At 41.6% G+C, this 12,927-nt stretch overlaps 1 protein-coding gene across 2 annotated transcripts in view; it reads left to right on the plus strand.

Annotated features, from left to right (window-relative positions):
• The window catches only part of IGF1 (insulin like growth factor 1), a 79,854-nt gene extending 68,371 nt beyond the window's left edge, over window positions 1-11,483 (plus strand). For both annotated transcript variants that reach the window (XM_075551085.1, XM_075551086.1), the window contains one exon: window positions 7,055-11,483. In XM_075551085.1, coding sequence (XP_075407200.1) covers window positions 7,055-7,080 — 26 coding nt within the window. In that variant the 3' untranslated portion in view covers window positions 7,081-11,483. The remainder of the gene's footprint in view (window positions 1-7,054) is intronic.
• Window positions 11,484-12,927: the final 1,444 nt, after the last annotated feature.

A 12,927-nucleotide genomic window follows, 5' to 3' on the forward strand; every position in this document is an offset into this window, starting at 1 on the left:
CCACCCTGACTTCTAAACAATGTTGGTGGTGATTTCTTACATCACAGGCAGGGATATTTGAAATAGAATCAGCTGGTGTTCCCAAGAGTAAAAACAATTGTTATGAGCTATCTTCAAATAATAATGGGACAAATACATGTTTCCTGGCCCCCAGGGACTTGCCAGGGATGCACTAACCAGTTGCCTTCGAGGCACCTTCAACTCATGGTGATGCTCACGTATGTCAAAGTCAAACTATCTGTCCTCCATAGGACTCTCAACGGCTTATTTGGGGACCATAGATCACCTTTCCTCTGAGTTGTCTCTGATTGGCACTCAATCCACCAGCCTCTCAGTTAGCAATCAAGAATGTTAACCATGTCCACCACACAGGGACGCACCAGTCACTAGGAATTGTGCATCTGCTGTCTTAGTAGTCAAGGAAGCTCTGGGCATCCAGGAGACAGCTATTCGCATCCTCTCTACTTGGCTAGAGAAAGAGTAGCCCCAGACATAGGAAGTGTATTAACAGTAGTAAGAACTCAAAAAACAAACAAACATTAATATTTGCTGGTATTTATTAGGCTCTTGGCCTGCAGTAAAATCTGTAACGAATTACCTCATTTAATCTTCACCATAATCTTGTACTCCAAGGACGCTTGTTCAGATGGAAAATGTTGAGATCTTGCTGTAGCAAGTAGCAGACTCACTCAGACCCCAAACCGTACAAGGACTCCGGTGTGTTCGCCATGCACAACTCTCTCTCTTGCTTGTCTCCAGCCATGTTTTCTGTGTCACAATTCACTGCGTGTCAGCTTTCATAGAAGAGGGGCTTCCGTGCTATTTTGTCCTTATACAGAACGCAGCAGGAAGCAGGTAGTCATAGAGTGCTTGTTGTTACCTCAGCTCTCTTCTACCACGCCTGCAGGAAATTTAAATCAATTTAGCAAATGCTTTCTGGCTTGGCTACTGAGATGAAGAACACATGCTACCTGCTCTCAAGGACAGGGTCTCCTAGTGGGGAGAGAAACACGGACATAACTGAATCGACAGCACGCTAGTATACAACAAAGGCAGAACCAGAATGGACCCTGACAGACTAGAAGCAAGAAGAGATTGACACGGCTGACAGTCAAACTCACAGCATGAACCTAAACCAAGTGACCTTGAAGCAGCAGTAAGCTCCCTTGCCTATAAGCTCTCAGTCTCTCTATGCCAGGTCAATGTATAAAGGTCATCACATGCGACCATAACAACACTCTGGGTAAAGGGTGCTATGGCCCTACCCTTACATTCTACAGGAGAGGAGACTGAAATCAATGATCGTTACTATCAAGGGCAAATAACTCCTGGGGGAAGGGTGGGGAACTAGCACCCCCTTCAGGGGTGTGAGTCATGGTCCTTCAAGAAGCAGAAAGTGAGATGGAGTTAAATGAACAAAGAACTAATCAAGGAAGATGCTTGTGAGGATGGAAATAGTAAAGGATCTTGGAAGACTCAGCCAGCTCACGGGCCATAAAGCAAGTCTGACACCCAAGGGAAGGACATAGGGTTCAGTGGTAATGTTCTAAATCAACGCTTCTCAACCCGTGGGTCGTGACCCCTTTGGGGGTCGAACGGCCCTTTCACTGGGGTCGCCTGATTCATAAGAGTAGCAAAATGATAGTGAAGAAGGAGCAACGAAAATAATGTTATGGTTTGGGGGTCACCACCACATGAACTGTCTGAAAGGGTTGCGCCATCAGGAAGGTTGAGGACCGCTGCTGTGGACTTTTGTATGGTCTAAAGGACACTTAGCAAAGCCGCCAGCGAACCCTGGAGCCAACGCTGACTAACAGCAGAGCCAATTTTCCTTGGAATGGGTCTGTCTGTCTTGGGATTGCCCCTACACTCAGTAATTGGCTTGGGCAAGGCACCCAACCTAGGCAAACATACTATGGTCAGGGGAGAGAGAGACTCATATTGGAAAACATGGCCATTCCTACAGTAACCACATAAGAGAGGATGCGGCAGTTTCAAGAAAAAGCATGACGCTGAGCAGAGCAGCATTGTACTAATTGTCAAAGCGGCAGCCACACACATGAGGTGCCTGAGCCTCTCAAAATGTGCCTCTTGTGGTTGGTTTTAAAAGTCACCTCCCAATGGGCTTAGTAGAGCCCATGACCCCAATTCTTTCTGGCTCTCAGAGATGAAAGGGTGACTTAACGCTCCTGGAATTTGAACTTGTGATTCCCTGAACTGGAGGGACATCACAGTTGATATTGAGTCATCTAAATTGCCCTCTGTAATGTCACATGTCTCCAGAATATACCAACAATATAACCACAGCACATCGCTGTCAACAAGTAAATAGCTGATTATCTGGACCGTCTCACCAATAAGATAGCTACTCTTTACTCACCCCATTTTATCCATTTAGGGAGAAAGCCAATGCTGAGTTAAGCCTTTATGATGCTTAACAATCGACTGCGAATGTCTCATTCTCGACAGTATTTCTTACAGGGTGTCAGGCTTTCCCGAGCACTGGGTGGGGTGGAAACATGGACTATTGAAAACATAACTGCTTCCTCCATGAAATTTAAAGAGCCTATTATCACGCACACAACCTTTTAGATGTTTGTCTCTTGGGCAAAATCCCATAAAGATAGGCAGGGAGAAAAGAACCCATTACTATTGGGTCAATTCTAACTTATAGTAGGACAGAGTAGATCTGATCCACAGGGTTTCGAAGGGTGTAAGTCTCTACAGCTGCAGAAGATGGCTTAATCGTTCTCCTATGGCACTCCTGGCGGACTCGAACCACCAACCTACTGTGTCATCAGGGATCTCTTTGGGAGAAAATAAGGGGTTATTATATTCAGGAATCTAGTTTTAGTTTTTACATAAAGATGGTGCAGGACCAGGTCACATTTCCTTCTGTTACACACAGGTCACCAGGAGTTAAAGCTACCTGCATGGTAACTAACAATCATGTTTGTTGCTAACCTTCTATCAACAATCATGAAATATTTCGACTCACACCTTTGGTGAAAGAGGGCAGCCACTTTCCTAACTTAGGGTCCTCTGTCCTCACAGAACTCCCTTATTCTCTAAGCCAGTGTCAACCAACATCTAGGATCATGGGAGGATAGTGGCATTCTCATCTGCTGCGATCAGGAGTCTAGGAGTGGAAGGCACCGGATAGTGCACTGCCTCTGGGGAAGGCACTAGAGCAGAGAGCGCTGGAGAATCAGAAAGAGCTGGTCCAAGCTCCAACCACTATCTTATCTTAGCTTTAAGAAATAAAGCAATTTGTTTAAGCTTTCAAAATCTCAGATTTTCTCAAGCCAAAATAGGCAAGACATGATAAAGCAATCCAAACCCCTGGCCATCTGTTTGATTCTGACTGCTTATGGGCGAATCTCTAAGGAAGCCAGGGGCCTCTTCTTTACCCTCCTGCAGAGCAGCTTGTGACTAGTAGACCAGTGCTTACCTGACAAGGCCAGCGCTCCTTCTTGGCAAGACACTATACCCATGCCCAAAGCTTGTTCAGCAAATGTATCAAAGTAAGATGCAAAATATAGTCCCCGTTGTTGAAAGAAATCATCAATGGCAACTGTATTATTTCAGTCCTATTATCTATCACATGGTTCCCATGTGACCTCCAGACCTCTGGCCTGTGAAATGAGACCGATAGAAATCACGTCCACTCCACAGAGTTTTGTAAGGAATCTGGTGGGATCATCTTGTGGAATGTCAAGCACTCTGCAAATGTTAGACAAGATTTTTATTAGTATTACCATCGTTATTAGCCTTCCGTGATCATTTGAGTCAAAAAGTTTGTGGATAACCTTCCAAAGAAAGTTTGGATCTAGGATAACAGCCAGATCACAGGCGCGTGTTAATGGCTTCTTCGGGGCTTTTCCTGGTTTCCTAATCACCTGTGCATGCATGGTACACAGAGTGTAATTAAAGTATATCACAAATTAAGCCCTTCTCAAACGTATTCCCCAAGGAAATGGCTAATTTACCCCACCAACCTTCGTCCTTCCAAAGACAAGTGACATTTTTTAATATTCTTACTTTGCCTAGTGTCTATAGGAAAGACTATTTACTCACTACTGTTTTCCTTTCAAAAATCTGTCTAGTTGTATACTAGAAACTGTTTCGGCTGCTTTGTTTGTCTTGGATAAGCCGTTGAAGTGAAAAGTTTTTGCTTGGCCCAATGTGGGACGGTTTCATAACCCTTCAAGAAGCGCATGGACGGTGGGCGCCAGCTCAGCGGCTGCTTCTAGCACGCCTCCACTTGTCACGCGTGGCCAGCATAATTCAATTAAGACAATGAGCGAAACAGCAGATGCAGCCTCGACCAAGCCCCTGAGTGCTTTTATTTTGTCACTGTCTGTCTGCAACAAAGGAGGCACATGTGCAGAGAGCCTGGGAAGAGAGCCAAATACAAACCAGACGACATCCAGCTGCTTCTGAATGGCCGCCACCGTCGAGGGGCGTGCCTGGGAGCCAGGCTAGTTGGGGCAGGGTTGGCTACTTGGGGCAGAGTTAACTTTACGCAAGAGGGTTTCTGTCTGTCGCTTTGTTGTGATGCCGGGCAGACCCAGAGAAAACACAGGATCCCTCAGCAGATTTCCCGCTTTGACACTCTGCTTTGAGAGAAAAGAAACCAGATCTCAAAAGCTGATCTTTGTGGTGGGCCCTCTATTTGCTTCGGCCCTAAACAATTGAACAAGGGAAGCTCAGAAGAGAGCTAATTTTTTTCCCCCTAGAACATTGAAATCAGTTAGATTTGAGGGGAAGACTGGGGAATATACACTTCGTGTAGCTTTCTCCTGCTTTGAAACACTTAATTTTGAGCATTTTACTAGTATGCGGTTTATCTGGATTCTTAGAAACATGCTTCTGAACCAGTGCTCCTGTTAAACAGAAGAGCAGGTTAATTTTAAATTAGTGTATTTTACTTCCGTTCCATTCATTCGGTGAGTGGTTTGAGAGAGAAGTGACATCTTTTATAACAGCTTAGGTGGACTTGGATGAGTCACCTACTATTAGCAATGTCATTAAGAAAGTGAAGAGAAATATTTCAAGAAGCTTGGGAACATGAGTGATCCATCCATGCATTTCTTTCATTTCTCTAGAGAACTCTTGTAAGAAAAAAAGTAGAATGTGATACAAGAATGGGAATATAAGTTTACTGTTGGCTTAACATGCGGTGCTGTGCATAGCAACAAATAAACTAAGCGGACTTGGTAAAAGCTGTATCATAGCTGAAGGGGAAATGCCTGAATTCTGAGCAGATGGCAGTTCAAGCGAGCATACACTAATGTCCACTTTCATCCCACTTGATGTTTGCAGTCTCCGCTTGAAGACCAAGAAAGCAAACCCACTGACATCAAACTGACTCCACCTCATACTTACCTTACATAAGGTTTGGCAAACTGTAAATATTTTAATGAGCATTTTCTCCACAATATTTTCTAAACACCGTATTATAAACATCTCCCTTCTTTTTGGGTAATATATAACATTGACCATCAACTTTTAAGGTGGGAAAAATTTTCATGAAAGACTGTGTCATGACTGTGATGTCTCAGGTAGAGCTGAAAACCATGTGTGAGAGAGACGGACAAATATGATAAGTCTCATAGGATTAGAAGTATTGCCAGGGAAAGGACTTTCCCTTCCTTTTCAGTATTAAAAACCCCTCGGTCTTTCATGCCGTGGGGCTCCCATATGAAGGCTCTCTCTAAGGTCCCTTAGCTCCTAACCACCAGTTTCTCAGAGGGAAAAAATGAAACTTTCTACCCCCATAAGAGTTTTGAGCTCAGCCACCCAAAGGGGCAGTTCTACCCTGTCCTGTAGGGTCACCAAGAGTCAGCATGGCCTTGATGGCAGTAAGGTGAGAAAGAAGAGCTTGGGTATTTCAGCCACCATGTGAGAAATCTTGCTATCATTCTTGATAGAAGCATGTTCTGGGGAAGAAGGACACTGTGCTTCCTTATGCCAAGAGTTGTCCACTCCATCCTTCTAGAACGCTGGCTTAGAAGTGAAACCAATAGAAGAGGTCCTGCAGATGCATGCATATAAGTCCCATGTCCTCCTCAATGTTATTTCTCATCCCCTGCTTTATGAGTAACGTTTGCTATTAGAATATTGTAAAGGGCAAAGGCATCTCCATGTAAAAAGTATAATGACAATTCTACCATCCATCAGAGAGCCCCTTATACTCATCAATTCATTTATTGAATCCATTCTCCCAATATGTATTGAGTCCCAGCCACATCTTGGATATTGTTTTAGGCACTGGGATGGTAATAGTTAACAGACAGACAGAAAAGTCACGCTCTTAAAGTCTATACTACGTATTTCCTCTGGTGGTGCTTCTTGTTGAATGATTGCTGGCACCAACTTAGGACATTTACTCCAGAGATAGTTACTTTGAAATAGGGATGAATAACTACAAGAAGAACAAATATATAACAAAAGTCAATGCTTACGTAATGCTTACTGTGAGTCAGGGCTATTTCTAATGATTTTACACACATTATGTATGCCTTCATCTTTGAAGGTAGGTGCTGTGCAGTTTACGGTTGATATGAAAAAAAGGAAAGAAGTTTGGGGTTTTACATATCTCTAAATCAGTTATAAACCTTCCTAATCTTCCACTTCTAAAACTCTGCCTCTTTCTAAAGGAAAAAAAAAATTTGTCAAAGAAAACTTTCTGTGCTGCAAAAATTAAGAGTACAAGTTTATGCTGGAGCAAGAGCGGATGATCAAAGAACCTGGTTTGGGGGTTTGTTTCCCTTCGTTGAAAATGTTATTATAAGACCCAAGGGGAAAACTTCTGGGAACCCCTTCTTGTCACTGATGAATGCACCTTTGTGTGGTGACCAAAGCAGTCTCATCTCTGTGGCATCAGGAGTCCATAGAGGTAGCCTGGGTAAAGTTTGTCCAAAGTAATAACTAAAGGCCAGTGTACATTCTTCTCAGAAACACAAAGGCCTGGGGTTAAGATCCAGTATTAGGTGTCAACAATTACATAAAAATTCATCAACAGGTTAACTTTTTCTCTCTCCTTTAATAGGAAGTACATTTGAAGAACACAAGTAGAGGGAATACCGGGAACAAGAGCTACAGGATGTAGGAAGACCCCCCTGAGGAGCACAGAGTGATGTCCCACCGGCAGAATCTTCTGTAGAAGTTATCTGTTCAACATTGGAAAGTCTACCAAAAATTACATTTGATCACATTTCAAAAGATGGGCATTCCCCCCAATGAAATACGCAAGTAAACATTCCAACTGTGGTCTTTAGGAGTGATTGTTAAAAGTTGGCACCTTGCCACAATGGCCCTGGAATTGGTAGATGGTTGTTGAATCTTTATCAACAATGCTCTACAGAGAAATACATTTATATATGTATGTGCCTCGATACATGCATATAGTTATACTCCCCTCCTCTCAAGAGCCACGAATGCATGGGTGTTTTACAAATCCAGTTGCACTCATTTTGTCTCTCAGTCTCGGCTGTGGGAGCCACCATTCGCAGCCTTGCCTAAGTGGTTTTTTGTGTGTGTGGGGTTTTTTCATTATTTTTTCTTATTTGCACTTCATTCTACACAACACAGGCTGTTCATTGTATGGTGTTTCATAACCTTGTTTGTCTATATACACTGCCCCACCTTCACTTTCATATTTGCAAATGTTGGCCTCCTGCCTAGCGGCAGTACCAAGTACCCAGCAGCACATTCATGTTTAACACACAAGATCCCATTGGTACCCAATATAAGTTGGGTGCATTTTATCTTCGACACCAAGCTTTATTTTTCCATATCTTGCTGAAAAAAAACAAACCAACAAACAAAACAATACTTGCAACTCTGAGGTCAATTGTTTTTAGGCATATGTTTTAAACACACAAAGTCCCTTAAACTCTCAATGGTTCTTTCGAAGAATGACTTAGCGGGCAACCCAATGAGTCACTTCTCTCATTTGCGTTTTGTCCATCTAGAGCAGTATGTAAATTTAGCACATCAATAATACAGATTATATCAAACAGTATGTTAAACTCCCGTTGTTGGGTATTTTTGTTTGGGGGGGGTTGGTTTGGGGTGTTTGTTTTTTGTTTCATTTTGTTTTGTTTTAGGATAATGGTGCTATTTTGTAGTTCGTTATATGAAAGAATCTGGCCAAAACAGTAAAAGGTGAAAGCAAAAAAAGGATGTGGCCTTCTGGAGCCAAAGATTGTACCAGGAGGACGAATACTGAGACTGATCCATTGGGGAAAGAAGGCAAAATCCCACCCCCACCCTGCCGTACCCCAAATTTTCCTTCCAAACAAACTTGATGGGAGAGTCCAGAGAGGAAGCTATGAGTGGAAAAAGCATAAGGCTAGACATTCTCACAGTCTTGGTTTCTTTTCCTCACTGAAGAAACAAACATCAACTGCCTCTGCCGTGGACTCACCACTGTGTGACCTTGGGCAAGTCACTTCACCTCTCTGTGCCTCAGTTTCCTCATCTGCAAAATGGGGGCAATACTTCATCTCCCTACCTCACAGGGGTGGTGTGATGATTAAAAAGATAATGCTCCAGACTTTTATCCTGGGCTGCTCTAAGGACACAATGTCAGAACCGTTGAAGGGCAATTCCACCAACAACCTTTTCTCAGCAAAGCTCCAGAAGTGAGAAACCAAATCCACCTGACATCTCAGCGCAGCTCCCAGAAGCAATGCGGTAACTTTTCAACATAAGTTAGAAACACTTGATACACACTTTGATTTTGAGATCTGTACTTAAATTTATGAATATAAAGTAGAACAGCAAGCAAGAAAGATGGGTGGGGGGGACATTAAGAGATTTCCATCCACTAGGAAAAAGGTGGTTAAGTTACTCTAGGCAATTACTATCAACTATTATATCTTTTAATATTATACATGATAATTCATTAAAAAACACACATTTTCTCTTTAGGCATATACAAAATATATCCCAGTATTTTAAATATTGAGGTGATATCTAATAAAAAATCAAAATTATTTTCCTTCATGAATTTCACTTTTATCTTACGCTTTTGTGTGTGTGTGTATGTGTATGTGTGTGAGACAGAGAAAGAGAGACATAATATCAAGGGACTTCAAAAAGTTCTTGGAAAATTTCCAAATTTTTTTTACTCCATTTTTTCCCCAGAACTCTTTAAAGCCCCCTCAAGTATGTATGTGTGTGTGTAAAGTTTTATCAGATTAGTTATTTGAGAAGCAATACATTCACAATCAGAAAATTCCTGCTAGGGGAATAGCCAGGACTTATTACTCTCTGTAGATGTGTCTTAACCATTCAAATGAAAATTGTTATGGAGAACATTGAAAGTAAGGATGGGCCCAGAGTAGCCCAGAGAAGTTTTCCCATCTGTGGATGAAGATCTTCTATTAGAATGAGAAGTCACCTGACCTTCAGCTGCCTTTATCTGCCTTGGAGCCGCTTGGTAAAAAATACCCAGCTCTGATTATATCATCCAAACATCATCCTTTACATTCTTGGAAAGGGCAAAACCCAGAATTCATATCTTCGCCTTTCCTCCCCATGAGTCATCTCAAAGTTCAAAGGCCAGAAAAGAGGCTTCCTGGGTCTCAGGACATAGGCAAAAGGAAGTCCTTCTTGCTCATTCAGCAAGTTAACTTCCTAAGTCCGTAGCGTGATTTGAATTGAGTGCCGAGGGCATGCTAGTCAAAGTTCTGACCACTACAGACACACATGAAAGAAACATGGGCCTTCTATGGGACAGGTGTGGAGAGTCTGTGGAATGAGATGCTTGGCTGCTCCTCCCAACATGCCATGACTTTTATTTCCTGTTCCTGTGTACACCTCTGCCGAGTCCTGACTTCCAGCACAACCTCACAGGCCACCTTGCAGGTTTCCTAACATAGTCGAATATGGCCGTTCCAGGAGTGTCTGTGACTTCATTTATTCAGTTAATCATTTTATTCCCAGACAAAAGTCAGTCTTTCCGTGAGGAAAGCTTAAACCTGCCAAGACCGTGGTACAGACCTAGTCTTTATCTGACCCATGGCCCTCTCCGATTGGCTCAAAAATCAACTGAATGAAAGTTGACTACTACATTAATCAGAATATAAATTGACGTAAACGCCGAGAGCCAGTTGATTATTAAATACTACAGTGACAGTGATAGAAAGGAGCACTTAACTTTTCCCAACTCAAAACTCAATCACTTTATAATTATATTGCCGTAGAATTTTAAACTGAAGCGATTTCTAAATCTTTATAAAAAGAGTTGTAAACATTAGTAAGAATGAACTCTAAGGAAACATTATTTCCCAGTTCATGGACAGCGCTCAGTACCTAGGTCAAATTTCTGTTCCCATCTCCCCAGATAGTATTTCAGTTACTTGAACATTTTAAGTGAAAAGAAAACATGAAGGAGTTTTATATCATGATCTACTCTCCTAGAGAGAGGAAAAGCACCCCCCCACACACACACACATACACACACACACACACACACACACACACACGTATACATCCAGACCCCACACATGGTCAGCCTAAGTGTCCAAAGAAATAATGGAAAGAAAAATCACTTCCTTCAAAATACTTAAAAAACAAAAACTAGCCTCCCTCACGTATCCTCCACCCTCTTGGAAGGTCATTGTTTGTGTCCATGAAACCATGTCATGTCCTGTGGCTCCAGATGCTCTGTTATTAGTCTGATGAACTTGGAAAAAGGTACAGAGTGAAAGATATATCACATTTTGCTTTCCCATTTATTGTTTGGCCAGCTATGACAATGTGGTGCTATTGTTTCTTTAAGAAAGTACTTGACTTAAAAAAAGAAAAAAAAAGAAAGCATAGACATATTTTTTTAAAGTAATGAAAACAACACTTCTATAGATAGATGGCTTAATAAAATAATATTAGGTCTAGTCACCACTATCTTTCAACTTTTTATAATTCACAAATAAACATACTGTTCACCCAATTGTGAGCTTGGGGTGCTGGGGCAGGAGATGGAAATGTTTAAACGTTAGAAGGTCCAATATTTTGTTGGCTCTCAAACTTAGTGAAATTAGTGGTATCTACACCCAATATTATCCGAGGTGAACATGTTGATCAAGAGCATAGGGTGTATATAAATCCAACCCACTGCCAACTAGTTGATTCTGACTCACAGCAACCTTTATATAGGGTTTCTACAGCTGCAAATCTTTCTTGGAGAAGGTTGTCTCACTTTCTCCCTGGGAGTGCCTGGTGGGTTTGAACCACAGACCAAGTGGTTATCATTCCAACACTTAGCATCAGCAACCGCAGGGTTCCTTAGAGGGTAAATGGAGAGGGAGGGACGTCCTACGGGCAAAATGGCAGAAACAAAAGATGATCCAGTTACTTAGTGATTCTGTGCTCTCTGCTCTAAAAACAGGGAGACAGCACTTGGAGAAAATAAAAAGAAAGAGAAAGAAAAGCATATAGATATTCTTGCTAACAATAGCTTCTACCACATCCCTCCTGGGTAACTCTTTGGCATTTCCTGATTTGTGGAAGGTATTCTCCCTTTACCTGCGCACCTCAAGGAGCATCAGCTCTCCTGAGAAGCAGTCGCTACCCTCACCAGGAAGTGTTGGGAAGTGCTTCCTTGCGAGGTGGAGGGTCTATCTACTGAGAAGAAGAGAGAAGAACTTATGAGAACTTGTTGAAAGAGATGGCTAACAATCTGTGAAGATTTTTTTTGTTTTGTTTTTTGTTCTTGTTGATTTTGGTTTATATATATACATATATACATATATATATACATACATACAGTCTCAATGCATATCTTCATGTTCACAAACTGGCTTGGTTCATTTCTTCTTTTTTATATTGCAATGAGGGATGATAACTGAAACCCATATAGACGCCTCAAACCTATAGGCTAGATAGAAATGTATGTTTGACTTGTTGAAGCTATAATCAGACTATATTTAAAGTGTTTTACTATTTTAAATCTTACAAAAGAGTGTACTAATTTATTAGAGACAGGACCTGGTTGTCTCTCTTCATTAGGGCACCCCTAATCAAATCACATGGGTGTTTGCATCAGTGCTTTCCGAAAGACCTTGTTGATGTATGTGATGCATATGTTCTTTTAAAATGGAAAAGTTGTGATTTGTTATCCCTCTCCCCCATAGTGATTGAAGAATCCAGTTTGGGGGATCAGAAATTAGAGGAACATTTTGCAGATTCTTTCAGTGCTAGTGTTTAAACGTATCATATATATTTGCTTCTTGCTCTTTTAATATTCTGAAAGACTGTCCTGGTAGGTGTTAGAACCTGGTGTATGTGTGTGTATACATACATATACATATATATACATATCTTTTGTGTGTGTGTGTGTGTGTGTGTGGTTTCTATTTAAAAGTAAAGGAGATAAGACTGCCTGAAGCTTTAAGTGCATGTGGTACAGGATAAAGATATCAAGTCCAAGGCCAACCAGGAATAGTGTGGTGTTTTAAGAAATCTTTTACAGGAGAGACACAGGGCCCAAGGGATTTTCAGAATTATATTCTTCCCATTTCTGATTCTTGTAGTACTTACCTCAGAAGTCTAAGGAAGACCAAGCAACCGGAAACCCAAGATTAAAATAACTCTTAGAAAACATGCGTGTCACATGTTCTCTCTTAATTTGTGATTACACACTGATCTTCAACGTGGTCCCCCAGGGAATTCTTCAACTGCCAGTGGTGTCGTTTTTCCCTGGAAAAACAACAACAGCCCCCGTTTAAAAAAAAAAACAAACTTTAGTAGAAACAAAAGAGAACACAGAAATCTCATTGTTATTGCCTGTTTGAAACATGGTGGTAAGGTGGAGGTTCTCCTACTTAATCACCTGTCACCTTCCGAATGACCTGTCTCAATCCTCAGACTTTTCTTAATTGCCCAGTCCTGTTTCCTGAAATGAAGGAAACATTA

The sequence above is a fragment of the Tenrec ecaudatus genome, chromosome 6 (assembly GCF_050624435.1).
Source record: "Tenrec ecaudatus isolate mTenEca1 chromosome 6, mTenEca1.hap1, whole genome shotgun sequence".
Lineage (NCBI taxonomy): Eukaryota > Metazoa > Chordata > Mammalia > Afrosoricida > Tenrecidae > Tenrec > Tenrec ecaudatus.